The sequence below is a fragment of the Lutra lutra genome, chromosome 2, assembly GCF_902655055.1.
Source record: "Lutra lutra chromosome 2, mLutLut1.2, whole genome shotgun sequence".
NCBI classification, from domain to species: domain Eukaryota; kingdom Metazoa; phylum Chordata; class Mammalia; order Carnivora; family Mustelidae; genus Lutra; species Lutra lutra.
Genome location: NC_062279.1, coordinates 201,306,120 through 201,325,341, shown reverse-complemented (window position 1 = coordinate 201,325,341; position 19,222 = coordinate 201,306,120). Strand labels below are relative to the sequence as shown.

The 19,222-nt window shown below is 33.3% G+C and overlaps 1 protein-coding gene across 6 annotated transcripts in view; it reads left to right on the top strand.

Annotated features, from left to right (window-relative positions):
* ANKRD17 (ankyrin repeat domain 17) overlaps window positions 1–19,222 on the top strand; it is a 170,108-nt gene that overhangs the window by 113,748 nt on the left and 37,138 nt on the right. For 4 of the 6 annotated variants that reach the window (XM_047719496.1, XM_047719499.1, XM_047719500.1 and 1 more), the window contains 7 exons: window positions 1,191–1,339; window positions 9,700–9,811; window positions 9,991–10,136; window positions 14,195–14,337; window positions 14,894–15,107; window positions 15,606–15,781; window positions 16,944–17,106. In XM_047719496.1, the coding sequence (XP_047575452.1) occupies window positions 1,191–1,339; window positions 9,700–9,811; window positions 9,991–10,136; window positions 14,195–14,337; window positions 14,894–15,107; window positions 15,606–15,781; window positions 16,944–17,106 (1,103 nt within the window). The remainder of the gene's footprint in view (window positions 1–1,190; window positions 1,340–9,699; window positions 9,812–9,990; window positions 10,137–14,194; window positions 14,338–14,893; window positions 15,108–15,605; window positions 15,782–16,943; window positions 17,107–19,222) is intronic. The other 2 variants (XM_047719497.1, XM_047719501.1) reach the window with 1 other exon arrangement.

Below are 19,222 nucleotides of genomic sequence, written 5' to 3'. Positions count from 1 at the left end.
TAAGGATTTCATGTAAAATAGATTTCTTAATTGACAATCGTGTTTATAATTGTTAAATAAGGTCAATTTTAGTTTTATTCTTGGCAGGATCATAACCTCTTTTGCCTGGTTTCAGATCCAGTTGTGAATCATGATTGTTTTCTGTCTGATGTAGTTGATAAGTATATTGATAACACACATCCACACTACTGTTGGCCATTCAAAGATTAATGCCCAAACTTCAGTGCTATAGTATTTTTAATGGCGGGGGGGAGAAAGGGATTAATGTTCACTTATCATCCAGAAGTGAATTCATGAGAGAATAAAATACCCTCAGTTGCCACGACCTTTAGAGTTCTCCCACCTCAAGTACTGACCTAATTAGCCCCTTGTTAATTTGCATATTTTGGTTAAAATAATATAAAGGGAATATTATACTTAGAACTAACAATATACTTAGAACTAACAATAATCTATATTTGAAGGTTTATTGCGTGCATACATTTATTTCTACCTTAATCTTTTAATTTTGTCCTCCTAAGTCAGTGTGATTGCTGGATTGATTGGTGGGCATTTTAACCCCCACAGAATAATTCTACGTGTGAGAAACTATATTTCTGTGTGAGGATCAAATTTTCATATTTTACTATGCTGTCATAGTAAAGGGCTACCATTCAGAATATTATCATCCCCTTGCCTGCAATTAGTAAAAGAGCAGGGAGTGTTTTAAATGATTTGAGAGTGAGGTTCACCCCAAACAGTGAAATTACTTTCATGAGAATATGAGGTGTGAAAATGGCAGATTAAAACTCATACTTTTCTCCCTCTGAACTTGACTATTTTACCTTTTATTCCTTTTCTGATTAAGAAGATATAATGGACAACTATCCATTTGCATTTATATTCCGTTTTAGTTCATAAGACCTTTTTGTTTTCAGGGTTATTTTGAATTGAGGTTTTATGATTACATACTGTAAGAGGGGAATTTTATTTTCAGATGGATTATTATTTAGAAAATGGGTTATTCTTAATATACTTTCTATTTTTAGACTGTTGTCCAAAGTCAGAAATAAAATAACCAGAAAAATGAGTTATTAGAGCTATGGCATTCTACCTATAGACATTTTGTTTTGAAAATTTTCTAATAATTATTTCTTACTGTTCCCTAACAATGTTTCATCCTTATTAAGTGCAGTTATTTTGTTCAACAGCAGTCAGTGGAAGAGCATCTGCAATGTCAAACACTCCTACCCACAGTATCGCTGCTTCCATTTCCCAACCTCAGACTCCAACTCCAAGTCCTATCATCTCTCCTTCAGCCATGCTTCCTATCTACCCTGCCATTGATATTGATGCACAGGTAAGCTCCAAATTCTGGAGGGATGGTTTTTAACTAAAATCATACCATCAGTAAAAACATTAATCAGTGATTTAAATCATCTTAGACTGCTTTGTCTCCAGGCAGAAATCTGAGTCACATTTATGAATAAATTAGAATCCACATTTGAAAAAGTAAAATACCAGAAGCAGATTATTTTTTATAATTATTTGATGGTTTGGTTTCCACAGTTGTCAAATAACTTTTTTGTTTTTAACTTTAGAAGAGGATGTTAAAAGAAATAACTTCTTTAAGATTAGTATTTTATTCTAATCTTGAATTAGAAGATATGCTTCTAATTCATAATGGACTACACATAAAAGATTCTTCATTGATGTATCATATATACTCAGTTACATTTATATTGTCTTGGAAAGTTCTGATCTTGCTGACTGAAACACGTAGTGAATTTGTGTGTCTGTGTCTGTAGCACTAAATCAAAACTAAACACCCAGTTTTTAAAAAAATCAGTTTACCATGTAATCTCAGGGCAGAGTGAAGTTGGAGATAGGAGGATAGCTGGCATTTTGTCCTGAAGAAATGCTAAGAGGCTTAGTTTAGGAGACTGCTGAACATGATAAAGGTTATGTGCCTTATTCAGGACTGAGAAATGTTTGCAGTTTAGTTTTGTATTTTGATTAATATCTGGGGTGGGGAGGGGGTGACATAGGTGAAGATGGCAGTATACATGATAAAACTTTTTATTTTGTAAATGATCAGTTGTTTATAAACCTGAATTTCAGGAAGGGTGTGTGTGTGTGTGTGTGTGTGTGTGTGTGTGTGTCCCCTATTAAGACTGTGTACTCTTAACCTATGAAAATAAAGCTTCCTTTTCATTAAAATGCTTCTTGGTAATATTGTGAAAGAAAAAGAAATTTCACTTCTATTCTTGCTTTCCAAATGTTCATTGTGTTATATGTGCTAACTTTTTTGAGCACTTAAAATTGTCAAGGGCAATTTTAAGGAATTGTGTTGTCTTCAGACCACATATATGAAGAAGCAACTTTTAAATACCCATTTCCCTGATGAAGAAACCAAGGCTAAGAAAGACATTTAACATTTTGCTTAAGAGCACTTCTTTTAGCTAAGAAGTGAGGGTTGAGAGTCAAACTTTAGTGGGTCTGATTTCAAAGGCAACCTCCTTAACTACCACACACTCTATAGCCTTTTAAAAAATTACAAAGTATTCATTGATGATCTACAATGATTTATATTTAATAATGATATAGCATTATAGGGGCACCTGGGTGGCTCAGTTGGTTGGGCATACCCGACTCTTGATCTGAGGGTTGTGGGATTGAGCCCTTTGTGGGGCTCTGTACTGGGTGCGGAGCCTGCTTAGGGTTCTCTTTCCCTCTCCCTCAGCACCTGCCCACTGGTCACACTTTCTCACTCTCTCTCCCTGCCCCCAAGTAAGTAAATAAATAAAAAAAAATACAGCATAATGGAACTGGGTTGAAGTTGGTATTGAATCTGCATTATTTTCCTCCAGTCTTTTGCTCTGAGGTTGTTATGTTATATGGCTATTATGTTTTAAGGAGAGTTATTATATTTTTTAGTTTTTATGGAATCAAGAATTGAACCATAAGCAAAACTAAAAACTTCACCAAAATATAAAAGGATTTAAGAAAAATTATTTTGAATAAAATCAGAAAAAGTTCCTCCAAGTATGATCGTGATTTTATTTAATTTGAAATTCTTATAGTTATGGTGAAATTTTACTGGACTATACTACTCAACCAGCCATTGCTCTATTATAAATAAATTAATTTCTAAGAAACACATAAATAATTAAAATTTTTTTTTTAAATTTCCAAAAACTTACATTTGGGGTGCATGGTTATGCATCTGCCTTCAGCTCAGGTCATGATCTGCAGGTCTTGGGATCGTGCCCCACATCAAGCCCCTGACTCAGCGGGGAATCTGCTTCTCCCTCTCCCTCTGCCTCTCCTCCTGCTTGTGCTCACTCTCTGTCTCTTTTTCAAATGAATAATTAAAATCTAAAAAAAAAAAACCACACAAAAAAATTAAAAAAAATCTTATGTTTTGATATCAGTTGACATGCTTATGTAAAAAAGATTTGACTGTGTTCTTAAATATCTGTTCCTTTTTATCGGATCTCTGTATTCTTTTTGTTTAGGAAGTTTAGGAGTTTTCTTTTTGTTTAGAAGTTTAGGAAGTTTCTGCTTTGGAAAACATAATACCAAATAAACATTCAGAAATAATTGTTCACTATTTCTTCTTTTATTTTTGATGTTAGTTTTTAAAATTTACTAGTTTTTATGGTACCAAGCAGACATGTTAAGCAGTTATAAAGATCCTTTTGTACTCAGTTCATCCAAAGTTTTTTCTAGATTCTAAAATAAAAATTCCATGAGATTTTACGTAGTAGATATTGTGGTTTATGTGTGATAGTACTGTGCTGTAACAGGCAAGTGATATGATAAATTCATACCAAGACTCTAACTCTGTTTAGAAAGATTAAACTTTTTCTAATATTTGAATCTTTTATTTGGTTATTTAACAAATCTTAACACTTTTATAGATACTAACTTCTTTAACTTTATAACAACCTCATGAAGTATAGGTACTATTGTTATTCCCATTTTATAGGTGAAGAAGGTGAGACTTACAGATGTTAGCTATTTGCCCAATAGATAATTTATGGTGGAGCCAGCTTTCATCCACCCTAGCATTCTGGCTCTAGATTCTGTACTCTTAAGCACTGCACTATGCTACCTGTTGTTCAGTTTCTATCTTAGATGTGAATGTTGATTTTAATTATATTGACCTGGTAAATTAGATTATAGAAAATAGGTCTACCACCTGGATGGCAAAGGGTTGTGTGTCTTTCATCCTTACAGCTTTTCAAGATGTTTCCTTGGCCATACCTCATATTTATATCAAATCTTAATTTAAAGAAGAACAAAAGAAATGTTAAATTTTTTAAAACTTCAGTGTATGTCTCTTTTTAAAATGCTAATGATTCTTAAAATGGTCATACTTTAAACTTCTTTAATTGATCATTATATGCAGAAACTAATATTTTTAACAGGGATTAGCGAAATCATGTTTAATTTCTGGAACTTGAAGAATGCTGAATGTATTCTTTATAAGGTGCCTCAAATCTTACGTAAGATAACTAGAAATTACCTTTGGTGTGCATGTATGTACCACAGGCTTTCTACCTTTCGTGTAATAGTTTTATTGAATCACTTTTTTTTAATGTATTTTTTTTTTATCCGATTTGTTTTGGTTTTTTGTTTGTTTTTAAGTAAGGTCTGCATCCAATGTGGGGCTTGATTAGGAGTTGCATGTTCTACTGACTGACTGAGTGAGCTAGGTGGCCCTTGTCTGGATATTTTAATATATTTTTATTATAATATATTTTAATACCATATACTGAACTGTTATCAAAATTTATTTTAGGGAACATCAGTAAATGATAATTTGAAGGAATTATTTGAGACTTTTATTACATCTTTTAATAGCATAGCTCTAATTTTTATTTTGCTAGAATGGGTATTCTACATGTAGAAATTAGTAATCATTTACAGACTTTTAAGAACCACTAGTTTTGTATGAAACAGTAAATCTGGCTGAAGGTTAGAGTTGAATACTACTGAGTTAAATATTTTATGTGTTTTATGTGAGATTTTGATTGACTCTTACAGCCACAAAAGTGAGAAAGTACCAGTTGTTCTGTTCATGGGTGTAAAACTTGTGTTCCCACCCCCTCCCATTTTCTTACCACGTTTTTCATGTATTTCTGAACTGCTTGTCATTTTTATTCACAAACTTCAAAAGGCTTTCCTTATACTTGGAGTAGCCGGTTCTAGTACATTTTATAAAAGAGAAAAATAAATACTACCTTATGCAGTTTTGCTTTTTTTCTGGTTTTTAATAACATCTATCCATGATTATTTTTTAAAGAAGGTAGGCATTAAATTTGACTTAGATATCAAGACTGAAATTATAAAGTATGTAAAATTATGTTTTGCCTTTAACGGTATAAATATCATTTGGATATTTTTCTCCTGTAGGTTTTGCAATACAGAGAATAGTTCAATCACATTTTAATGAGAAAATTGAAGAGACAAGAAAAATGAGTTAATGGTGATATGTAATATGCTGCCATTAAGCATTCTACTTAAAATGTGTGCATTTTAATTGTTTATGTGAGGTTTTAAGCAAGTTATTTACTATTTTACTATTTTCATTATTCTCATTCTCCCTAAATGCTATGCTTTTTACTTTCTTATTTTATTTTATTTTATTTTATTTTTTGTATCTTACACGTGACCTCTGACACATTTAGAGAATGAGATGTCTAGAATTATGAAGGTTATGGAGGTCTACAAAAAGGTTAGCACTTGAAGTTCTAATGATTTTCAAAGTGAATTAATTACTTAGATGTAATTAATAGGTCCAATTCCCCCTGCCTTTTTTTTTTTTTAACAGACAGTTCAGTTAAGTTTTTTCATGCATTCCAGCTTATTAAAAGTTGCTTTTTCCATTAATACTGCATTTGTCTCATGATTCCTTCTTATTTTTCAGTCTTACTAACCTGAAGAGTCATATCAATTTACAGAGTACTCCTACATTGAATATAATTTTAGCATTTTTTATAAGCCAGAATCATCATAACGACATCTGTCACATACAAAATAGTTATCTTATGGTATTGTGGGCCAAATGAAAATTCTTTAGAATGTAAACCTGAATGAGCTAACGAACCTCTGGGCATTGGTCTCCCTTTCAGGTTTCTCTTAGTTACAGATACATGACAATGTATGTGACTTGTTAACCAGTATAACATAACATGACTTTAATGATACATTGCCTTTCAGGAAGCCATCACCTGTATTGTTATCAGTAATATTCAAAACATGTATTTTTAAATTTTATATCATGTTAGTCATTGTTACTTTAACCCAAACTTCTTCTTCAGTTAATTTATTTCTTGAAGTATTACAAATCAGGATAGTGTGTCTTACCATTTGGGGATTGTATAGGTGTTCATTATACCTCACTTCAGAATCTTTTAATTTTTTTCATTTTTGTTTTTAGAAGATTTCATATTAGTTCATGAAGTTACCCACTCTTAAGTTCCCCAAGGAATTTGATAAGCCCTGTTTTCTTAGTTTTAAATATTTTTTCATTCAACTCTCTTAATACCTTGTTTATATTTCTCTCATAGTTTGAACCTAAATTTGCCCTATGCTGTAAGCACCAAGCTCCAAGTGCACAGGGACTGTATTTAGTTACATTTGTCAACCCTGAAGTACCTAGCAGAATACTTTGAATGTAAAATGTGCTTAATAAATGTCAGTTGAATTAATGTTTTATAATGTGTGTGTGGGGGGGAAACCAGTATTTTACTAACCACTAAAATATTCCATGCTTATCTTTTTCAAATTTTGTCTCTTCATTCTCTAAGATTGGCTCTGCTTTCCTAAATTACTCTTTAACCACCAGAAGACATTGAGAAACCTAATAAAGTTCATTATAAAGTGGACTCTTCATCATAAAGTTGACTTTCTAATTGTCAGTAACATAGGAAGTATATAAGGTAGATAGACTTAAACATTATATTGACCTAGTTGGTTTAGCACTGCTTTATGATATATAGGGAAAGCAGAATTTTGTTATCCAAGATCTCCTTGGTTTTTTAAGCAGTCCTTATCAGTTACTAGCTTGTATGACTTTTGGAGGATTATTTCTCTAAGCCTTTGTTTCTTTTTTTTCTGAAATCAACATAATAATTCCTTCCTTATAAACCTGAAATGAAGATCAAATAGTATTATACAGTCAGAGCTGTCACTCATTTAAGTATTCGTGTCCTTCTTCATTGTTGTAGTTGGTGCATCTCTCCCTTGTGGCCATCCCTGATCTCTGCAGTCAGTAGCTCTGCTCTCTGCCAGCCTCTTCCGCAGAGCAGCTTTTGCGGTCTCCCTCTTCATCACTGACTAGTAGGCTTTTTCTTATTTCTTGACTCTATCGATTTTGCCTTTTTTTTTGTCTCTTGTTACTCATTTTTTGTAATGGAGTTTGGTTTTGAGACTTGACCTTCTGGGAGAAAATGCCTTTCCTTTTTGTATTTATTACATAGATATAATAAATATTACAAAAAATATAAACACAATAAATATATTTCTTATATGTAGCCTTTTGTTTTATTAGTAATAGCCTTTGAATCTGTGACCCTGCATAGCCGCTGTCATTCATTGAACTTAACTATCATTTATTGTTTCCTAGGCAAAGCATCACTTATAGGTGGAGAATGCAAACATGAATAAAACATGTTTATTACCTTCCAGGAACTTCTAGTTCTCTGAGAGTGATAGGCATATACTGATAGAAGCATAAGGAAGATTGGTGATAAGTATTGTAATAGAGATGCATATGTAAAAATGAGGGAAAGTAGCTTAGAACAGTGCTGTGTAACAGAAAAAATAATGCAAATCACATAAAATTTTCTAGTAACCACATTTTTTTTTTAAAGATTTTATTTATTTATTTGACAGACAGAGATCACAAGTAGACAGAGAGGCAGGCAGAGAGAGAGAGAGGGAAGCAGGCTCCCTGCTGAGCAGAGAGCCCGATGTGGGACTCGATCCCAGGACCCTGAGATCATGACCTGAGCCGAAGGCAGAGGCTTTAACCCACTGAGCCACCCAGGCGCCCCTCTAGTAACCACATTTAAAAAAGCAAAATAAGGGGCGCCTGGGTGGCTCAGAAGGCAGAAAGCCTCTGCCTTCTGAGAGCATCATAAGAATATATTTTATTTAGCTTCATATGTCCATAATAATATTGTTTAAACATGTAATCAGTAATACCAAAAAACTACTGAGATATTTTACATTTTATTTCATATTAAAGGTCTTCAAAATTCAGCCTGTATGTTATACTTACAGCGTAGAGTGATCACGTCGTCCTCGTTTTCCTGGGACTTTCCTGATTTTAGCACCAGAAGCTCCTTATGCCAGAGACCCCCTCAGTCCTATGCAAATCCAGGATGGTTTGTTAGCCTATATTTATCTCAACTTGGGTTTCATTGAGATTTGACTAGATGTACAGTTAAGAAAATAGATTTCTGTACTCAGAGCGCTCCATGCTGAAAAATCCTCTACTAACCAAATGAGTATCACTTTTTAACTTCAAATTCATTAAAACAAAATTTAAAATTTAGTTTTTCAGTCACATTAGCTATATTTGTAGTATAATAGCTACATACTGCTAGTAGTTACCTTTCTTCGATAGTACAAGTTTAGAGTACTAAACGTATGAGGACTTTGTTTATGAAACAAGCATTTTAAACTATAATAGAGTATCATTATATTTATGTAAATCGTATATAAAGCATCATGTTTCAATTATGATAGTCTTTGTCTTTCAAAATACTCTGTATACTATGTATTTTTCTTTGTTGTTCCTTTAAGTATTTGGGGGCTTTGTTTTCAACTGCAGTTAAATTACTTGGAAGCCCTTTTTCTATATCAGGGCTTGCTTTTCAGCTTTCTTAGGTGGGCCTAGAACAGCTGATTTGGCTCCACTGCTGAGGATTTTACTTGATATTCTGTGTGTTTTGAGGTCTGTCTACTCTGGCTGGTGGGAACCAAACTATTGCTGGCCCTGTGTAAGCTCTGGGTGTTGTTATGCCTGCTGGTGGTCTTTTCTTGGCCTCTCAATTTTCCTCACGCACATATGCTTATCAGAATTCAGCTCAAGGACTCAGCCAAAGACCCTCTGCAGATATCTAGAGTACTCTGTCGTGCTTTCCTATCCAGTAGTCTCCCGCGTGAATTCTAGCCATCTGACTGCTCCAGACTCTGTCTTCTCAACTCAGGGAGATTGCCAGGCTGTATTTGGGTACCCTCTCTGCACAGCAGCCTGAAAACTCTCCAGGCATTAAGTTGAGTTTAATCATTTCTACCCTCGGTGATCACGGCCGCACACTGCCTATCTAAATACCATCATTTCAGATAGTTCGTCCTTTCCTTTTTGGTTGTTTGAGTTAGGAAGACAGATCTTTTCTGTGCTCCTCCATTAATGCTAGAAGCAAAAGTGAGTCCAACACTATTTCTTTTAATCATGTATTTGTAAATAGCATATGGTTGAAAATTATACTTTTTTCCCTTCATGTTTAAGAATTGCCCATAAAGTTCAAATATTATTTTGTAGCCTTTACAAAATCACAAGTTAGCCACTAATGAAAAAAATAACTTAATATCCAAATGTTTGATACAGTAGAATGGGACATCTGTGTCTGTATTTAGTTTAAGTATATATTATATAATTGATGTAATTTTAAAATTAATCAAAAAATTAATTTTTTATAGACTGAAAGTAATCATGATACAGCGCTAACACTGGCCTGTGCTGGTGGTCATGAAGAACTGGTACAAACACTGCTAGAGAGAGGAGCTAGTATTGAGCACCGAGACAAGAAAGGTAGGGCTTACTTTTGTTAATGTTTTTTCTGGAATATTTGTGTTCTGTGAAGAAATACTACTTCTAGCCCTGTTGTGATAGATATAATGAAAAACAGTGTTTTTTTTGTTTTGTTTTTTTTTTGTTTTGTTTTGTTTTTTTTTTGCTTAACATGTAGTGAGAAGATCATTTTTTTCCAGGTTTTACTCCACTTATCTTGGCTGCCACCGCTGGTCATGTTGGTGTTGTGGAAATATTGCTGGACAATGGTGCAGACATTGAAGCCCAGTCAGAAAGAACCAAGGACACACCATTATCTTTGGCTTGTTCTGGGGGGAGACAGGAGGTAACATTTTCCCCAGTGTAATATCTGTCCCATCTGTTTAGCAAACACATATTTTAACTTAATATCATTTGATAGGAATAATGGATTGACATCTGGATTTATCACAGTAACTGTCCTTTTGCTAATAGGTCATAATTTCAAACATTGTGTTAGCATACGCCATTGTGTCTGAAAAGTCACATCTATTACTCTGTTTTTCTAAAAGTAGTACCTGCCATGGGAATTCCTTTGTGTTGCATTCAGGCTAAGGGAGTGATTAAGCCATTTCAAATCAAATCAGTAAACTCCTGCTAAGCAGGGACTATATTCACTTGTATTTTTCTATCCCAGAGTACCTGGCATGAAAGGTACTTAAGCTCAGCCTCTATTGCTCTCGGTGTATAAGATTAGTAGGGAATCAAGAGCATTCAATTTTTAGTTGTTCTTTTCATTTTTCCCCACTCCTCAACTCTGAAAGAAAGATTCTCAGATGAGATTATATGACCTTTTCATTTTTTAAGTAGGGTAGAACCGCTGGTGTGATCAGGTGTAGGCCCAAGAATTTATAGCCTATACCCATGTATGTCTTCTTCTGGCATTTAATGATCAGCTGGGCAACCTAATTTTTTTAAATCCATTTTTTAAATCTAGTTGTAAGGGTTTTGATTAGCCAGTTGTGCTGTCTCTGTGTACTGGCAACTTCTCAATTAGGGTATTGTTGAACCTTAGATTTAAGAAGTATCCTAGATCATGCAGGTCGTTTTCTTACTCAGCTTAAAAATGTTTTACCTTTTTTTTTTTCACCATCCTGTTACAAAGTTTTCCTGTTTCTCAAGCCCGAGTTATGCCTTCCCTAAGTTTCCCCACTATTCTTAATTCTGTTCTTTGAATTAATGGTAAGAAGTTTATATCCTCTTGTATCTATAGATATTTGAGTCTCTGCCAGTTACCTAAAGCATGTCCTGTTCTTTTGATTATTAGCTTGAAGATACCTTTTCTAAATCTCTCACCAGGCTGTTCTACCATTATGTCCATATCCCTCCTGAAATATTATGTCTAAAATTATTCTGGCCAATGAAGTGGTAGATTATTACCTCCCTGTTTGTGCACCTTAAACTGCCCCCCACCCCGCCGCCCTTTGCCTGTCATATCATATCAGGTTATATTGAACTTGAATCAGCTAAACCCACTAGAGTTTTTAGTAAACTAGAAGATAAAAGTTCTTTAATAGATAGAATAATTCTTGCACAGAAAGAATGAAAAATCTAATAAAATGGTACATGAATAGAAAGATAGAAGTTAGTGATCCTTTATCTTGTGGATTAAAAAGAATTGGAGCCTAGTGATAATACAGTTGTTTTTTGTTTTACTTTTTCTTTCTTTCCCATAAAATTTTTGCTTTGGCCAATTTGTAGTTTTTAAATATATGATTTTTGCTCCTTTATATTTGGAGTAGATCGTTATATGTGTGGACGGTTAGATGCACTTGTTTCTACAGATGTTCTGCATAGGAGACAACAAAGAACCTGTCTCTGCTATGCTCTTCCTTCTGGTTGATAATGTGAATACATTTGTATCATTTTTCCCCCTGTATTTCACAGTAGAGGTGATTGGTATATTAAAAGAATTTTAACGCAAATGATAGGAAGTAAGACAGTAAAAAAGCTGCTTGATTTGGTACATCAGAAAGTGTAGAGATCTCCATTAATCTCAAATTGAACGTTATGGCAGAACTTTTTAAAATTAATAATAACATTAAATTGAAAAACTTAGTTGGAAATGTAAAGGCTTAAGGTTTTAGAATATAAAACCAAAAGGTTTTGGTTTTAGAATATAATGAAAGTAAAATTTTGATTTAACTGAAATTTTCAATCATTATATAGCTTGAAATAATTCTTGTTTTATATGATAAGAAATTTTTCAATGTTAAAAAGAAATCAGTTGGTTCCATTCCTTTCAAAGCAATTTTAAAGCCTATAGCATACTATAATCTTTATATATTCTTACTAAAATGTAACAAATGAGGTTGTAACAGATATAGAAGTCTTTTAGGGTAATAATTTTGCCTATAACATTCTGTTGCTTTGATTTGGTGTCATTGGAACAGTTAAGTATTTTGAAGTTATTAAACAGTGGAAACTCATTTTACTATAAAATCACAAACTAATTTATATTGGGTGTTTATTACTTTCTGGGAATAGACCATTCCCTTTGAGAGATAACTAAGGTCAGTTATCTTTGCATAATGGAATTAATAACTTTAGAAATTTGATTAGGGTTTTTTACTTTCTTGTTTAAGGGACTCTCTATAAAATAAAACAGCATAATGCCATTTTTTGGTCTTGTTTTTCATAACCTTGTCACATAAGCCACCTAGTATTACTGGCTCTAAAAGCAAAAAAGTGATGGATAGAAGTCATAATCTAAAATTGGTCATAGCTTTATTCAAATGAGTAAAGTTTCCGCTTATATGTTAAGACAAAGCACTGTTCATTAACATTATTTGTTATTTCCCAGTTAGTATTTTAGGATATTTTACTAGTACTAAGAGCAAGGTAAGAGCTATGATCTTGGGTAATCTAACTTTTCTCTGCCTCATTTGCAAAATGAAGGTGAAAATACTAGTTCCTCTGTCAAAGAGTTGTTTTGTGCATTAAATGGCATAATGGACGAAAGATACCAATAAGTACTTCAATAAATGGTGACCAGTTTTTAGCTATCAGGGAATGCAAATTAAGATCCCAGTGGGTTACCTACCACATAGCCCAACTACAATGGCTAAAATGATAAAGACCGGCAATGTTTAATCTTGCCCAGGATGTGGAGCAATCAGGACTCGCTTATTATTTGTGGGGGTGTAAATGGTACAATGACTTTCAGAAAAGGTCTGGTAATTTCTTATAAAACTAAACATATACCCAGAAATTCTACTACTAGATAGAGCCCATGAGCAGTGAAAATATATTACTGAAAGAATAGCAACTTTATTCAAAATTGCCAAAAACTAGAGATTGTAAAGGTAGTCACCAGTAGGAGAATAGATAAACTGTAGTATATTTGTATTATGAAATGCTATGCAATACACAGAAATGACTCTCAAACACTGTGATTTCATCTATTTGAAGATCTAAGATAGATATAGATAAAAATAGGCTATAGGTGGGATTGACTGAGGAAGAGACATGAGTAAATAACAAGGATTTAAATAACATCAGCTTTATGCATTTGTCAGTATTCTGTAAATGTACACTGAAGTTTTGAGCATTTGCTGTAAGTTAGAAATTTTTCCCCCAAAATTTGAAAATAAGTAATATTCTAATAATGATACATACGTTGATGTATTTAAGGAAATTGCAGCTCTCTACAATTTACTTTGAAATGAAATGTATCAAAAAACGGACAAATAGATATGATAAAGTAAGTGTAGTAGAATATTAATGGTAGAATATAGGTAATGAGTATGTATAAATTTATTAAACTTTTCTGTATGTTTAAAATTTTTCATAATAAAATGTTAGGAAAAAAATAAGCATTAACTTTATTCCAAGGTTTTAAACATTTAGTTATTGGTTATAAATTTAAAAAAAATACTTTAAAGAGGGGCACCTTGCTGGCCCAGTCAGTAGAGCATGAGACTCTTGATCTCAGGGTTGTAAGTCTGAGGCCCACGTTGGGTGTAGAGATTACTAAAAATTAAAGAATAAAATCTTAAAAATATATCATAAAGACCCTGACATATATAAATGAAAACAATCTTATTTTACTGCTATGTGATAGAGTTACAGAAATAGTAATTTTTAAAATGCCTTGCACAACAACACACTGAGATCCAGACCTTGCATGAACACACCCTGTCATTTTAACAATTTCAAAATGGATTTTAATTGAGAAGCTAGCTTACTGTTGCTTCTAAGAATTCTTGCTATCATTTGAATCTAATTTTGTGCAAAGGATTAAAAAAGGACTTTCCTGTTTTTTTCTTCTACGATATATCAGAAAAATAAAGAAATCAGAAATGGACACCTTGCAAATTGTTTCACCATAAGAAGAAAACACAGCTTTTCCTCTTTTCTTTTCAGGTGGTGGAGCTATTGTTAGCTCGAGGGGCAAACAAAGAGCACAGGAATGTTTCTGATTACACACCTCTAAGCCTGGCTGCTTCTGGTGGCTATGTGAACATTATCAAAATATTACTAAATGCAGGAGCTGAGATTAATTCTAGGCAAGTTTTATTCTCTCTCTGTAAGCCCCTTAAGAGTGTTATGATAAACTATTTGTAGAACACTTACATTTTTAATGCAGTATTTATTTAGGAAATGCCTTCATTACAAATTTAGAATCCAAACTGTTGGGAGATTTTTAATTTTATTTAAATACTTAAAACTATTGATATAAACTTGAAAAAACATCACTTACTGTATTTCTAATGGTACTAAAAGCAAACACAGTTTTCTTAGGAGTTTTTATTAAGAAATTTTATTTTTTTATTAAGAAAGTATATGCTTTAGGATAGAAAATCTATCATAATAATAACTTAATATTTAATAATCACTTTTCAGTCCAAGTCATTATGTTGAATGAGATACAGAAAGTATTCTAGTTCTAAGGTGGTAAAAAATTTCTAATGGAGTCCTGGTCATATCTCACAGACATACTAGGGCTGAGAAAAATTATTTTAAATAATCCTGCAAAACAAAGAATCTTAAATAAATCCTGAAATAGAATTCTATAGAAATTTATATTCTTTACCTTTGTTCTCCCCATACCTCCACCCCCAGAACTGGTAGCAAGTTGGGCATTTCTCCTCTGATGTTAGCAGCTATGAATGGGCACACAGCTGCTGTTAAGCTCCTGTTAGACATGGGCTCTGACATAAATGCTCAAATAGAAACCAATCGGAACACTGCCCTTACTTTAGCCTGCTTCCAAGGAAGAACTGAAGTGGTTAGTCTTCTGCTTGATAGAAAAGCAAATGTGGAACACAGAGCTAAGGTAAGAAAAAGTCCGAGATTTATACATGGATTTATTGCTTCAGTATTTAAGGTGTACAGTAGCATTATGCTAATTATAATTTTAGTATTTTCTGGTAACATGTCTTATATGTATTTAATCAGAAGTCATTCTGTGTACTCAAGCATTCTTGAAAATACCTCAGTAATAAATTTTTATAGGTAATAATGACATTAGGGTTATTAGCTAGAAAATACATAGTATTATGAAAGAGAAAAGAGGAAGCATTTATTAGCACCAGTTATGCCAAATGCTTGCATCTTACACAGTTTTTTTTTTTTTTCCCACAATAAATTGGCATTATGTAGGATATTGTTCAGCAGATCACACTGTAACTCAGGCTGGTGGTGTCAGTGCTGAAATTTAGTTGTGAATTTTTGCAGTAACTATATCACGTTGCTCCCCAGATTGTTCTTTAAACATTTTAGCTCTTTTCAGTCTCTTATGTGGTGGTGGTGTTGTTGTTTTCACTAAACCTAGACTGGCCTCACACCGCTAATGGAAGCTGCCTCTGGTGGATATGCAGAGGTGGGCCGAGTTCTTTTGGATAAAGGTGCTGATGTTAATGCCCCTCCAGTGCCCTCTTCGAGAGATACAGCTTTAACCATAGCAGCAGATAAAGGGCATTATAAATTCTGTGAGCTTCTCATTGGCAGGTATGATGTTATCATACTCTTCATACATGACTGTGTGTACCAGTGATTACTATTCTGTCTGGTTATATTGTACTATTAAAAAAGCAAATGTGATTACTTCCTCCGTGAACTACAAGTGCATGTTTTGTTTTATTTTTAAACCTACTTCTTTTATTTCCCACCTATCCAGAGTTACATTTCATTGTCTGATTTATTTCAGTATAACCTAAAAATACTTCTTTTCTTCCTGTCTTGGGTGTGTATATACTCTTAAAGCACTATAATAAGCTGTTTGAACATCCAGCTGTTGTCACCCATGTTCACATCTCCCATACAGTTTGAGTTTTCGAAAAAGGGTATCACTTGAAATCTTAAAAGATTAGCAGTAATCTTAAAATTAAATTAAAATCTTAAAAATCTTAAAAGTCTAGCAGTAATCTAAGGTTTATTGTTGATTTCCCTGAAAGTTTTTCATTTGTCTTGTTTGGTTAAATAATAGTGAGGGCTTTTAAGTGACAGTTGTAGAACTGTTCAAGGTATCAGACAATCCAGGAGAATTTCTGCTTTCAGTCACTCAGAAGTTGCCTGCCAGTCTTCCATAGATACTTGTCTGCTTAATTGGATTTCCTGTTTTAACAGTCTTAAAGACATTTGCATGGTGTTCTAAGCAATAGTATTTAGTAGTGGCTCTGTCACCTGTTATTCACCTTGAGTCTTACCATGTTGCCCACCGTGTGCTAAACCTGCATGTTATTTTTAGATTCATTCTTTTCCAAAGCCACGTAATACAAATACATGCATACAAGTAACCTGAAATAGATAAAAGTGCCTCTTAGGATACTGTTTGTGTCTCTTGCATACTGTTTATTTAGTGTATTGATTATGCTATTAACAGGAAGTACTTTTATTTTTTACTAAATAAAATTCACATTTTCTCAGGATTGAAACTTGGAATTATGCAGTCATTATTTTTAAGATTAAAAAAGCAATTATTAGTATGTTACTACTTTTTAAATTTGATTATTACAAATTCTTCATAATTTTGAGAGAAACCTGTATTTTAGTCCCTCAATAATATAATTTTTCACTTTCATAGAATATTTTTCCTAAGTTTATAGTTGATTTTTGTTATCTCTGTCATTCCATTTCATTTTAAACAATGACATATGTGTCATTCATTTAGGGGAGCTCACATTGATGTACGCAACAAGAAGGGGAACACTCCATTGTGGCTAGCAGCAAATGGTGGACATCTTGATGTGGTTCAGTTATTGGTGCAAGCAGGTGCAGACGTGGATGCGGCAGACAACCGCAAGATAACTCCTCTTATGGCGGCATTTAGGAAGGTAGAATTCTTTCATCCTCATTCGCTTGAATGTTTTTCACTTAGGCTAAAAGGTATATAGTTTAGTGATCACTGAAGACTCTTATTTTAGGATTTAACAGTAGTGACGAACGCGATAAAATACTATGCAAATAAACACTGATGTGTTTCTGTGTTGATGGCAAAACTTGAAAGGTAGATATAGGTATCCCAGAAAAACCTTTAATGTTGATATTGATAAATAAAGCTAAGTAAACTTGTAAAGAGTTGTTCTAAGTAGTATTTTCAAAATCTAGTTGCAAACTTAATCTTTCACAAAATGTAAATCCAATTAAGAGTAATTACTTATGGATGGATGTTTTCTTATAATAGTACAGCAGGGAAAAATTAACTTAAATTGATTTATTTATAATCACTTGCTTTAATTACTAGGGAATTAAATAATGAAATAAATAATGAAAACCCAGCTACCAGTATTTTGAAATGACTGAATATTGAATGAACTGCATTCAGAAATAGAAATAAATTTTGTGAAAGAGAAATTTTTTTTCTCTTCCTGTAATGCATAGCACAGAGTTATGTATAATTTCATTTAATGTTTTCGTTGGTCTCTTAAATAGTTTAAATTTGTTACTGGGAAAACTGGGTTACTATTTTAGAGTTTATAATTTTGAGTTTTATCATTTTGAGACAGGTAGGTAAAATCCCTTGCTAGATTGCCAATTATTTGTTGTATTGAAAACTTCTAACATAAAATTGCAAAAAAATCATCTTTCTCCTTTTTGTCTTTTAATTCTCTCTGGCTCCTATACTTTATACCACCTCTTCCCTAGGTATTCTAGACTACCTAGACACTGACTCCGTATGTTTTTTTCCCCACCAGTCAAACTTACGCTTTATCATTGACTATCTACTTCTTCTCCAAGCAAGCTAACATATATGGTTACCAAGTTAATCTTCCTAACTTCTCCACTATGTTAGTATCCTCTTCTAGAGCCTTTTCCTTTTTTGTCATCCTTTGAAATCCAGTCTTAGTTTGTTATTCAGAGCCACCATAAATCTAGTGCTCTCATCTCCCATTATGAGTCCCTGATATGGAGAGTCTTCTCCTTGCTTGGTCTTTTCATTGTTGCTGTCTCTCACATCACCTTTGTTCTCATCTCAGAAATCTCATGTCTTTCCTCATTTTCAGAGTTATTCATTCTTTGGGTATCGTTTAAATCTCCCCTTCTGCAGAAACTCTTCCAGTCCTATTTGAGCTCACAGTAAGATACTTAATCTCCTAAAAGTTGTAGAAGTTCTGCCGTCTGTTATTTTTGTCATTCATTTTGACTAAAATTACCGTGTAATTATTACTCTAACATGCATATATCTTATCTTTCCAGATAGACTTAGTTCCTTAAGAACAGTGTTTGTATTCATTCCATTTTTTTTAGTACCTTACCATGTGCAGCTGTAATGGTTGGGATAGTACACTGTACAGAGAGCAGCACTTGTACTTTTTAAATGTAGAATTTAATTGGGGAGGTAAGAGCCACACACAAAGTCAGGTAACTGTGTGAGTGTCCCATATAATTTAAATAATATAAAAGTGTTGGTGAGATATCAAGGAATGAATCCTTACACGTATTCCCTTATATTTGGGTGATTTTGTTTTTATAGAATAAGTTTCTTCACTTGGGTCAATATATTTTAAATTTAATACTTCTAGAATATTTTCCTGCTATTAGCAACAAAGTGTCATTTCCTTGAATTCTTTGCAATATTTCTTAACCTTGATGTTCCTGCTTTCAAGAACCTCAGGTTTAAAGCAAATTAAAAGAAACTTCTTTCAAATGTCATTGCATATTTTTCCACACTACTAAAACTCAAAGTGATAAATAATTCTTTTTTTTTTTTTTTTAAGATTTTATTTATTTGACAGAGAGAGAGAGAGAGAGAGAGATCACAAGTAGGCAGAGAGGCAGGCAGAGAGAGAGAGGGGAGGAAGCAGGCTCCCTGCTGAGCAGAGAGCCCGATGCGGGGCTCGATCCCAGGACCTGGGATCGTGACCTGAGCTGAAGGCAGAGGCCTTAACCCACTGAGCCACCCAGGCGCCCCAAAGTGATAAATAATTCTTAACCATTAAACTAATTAGA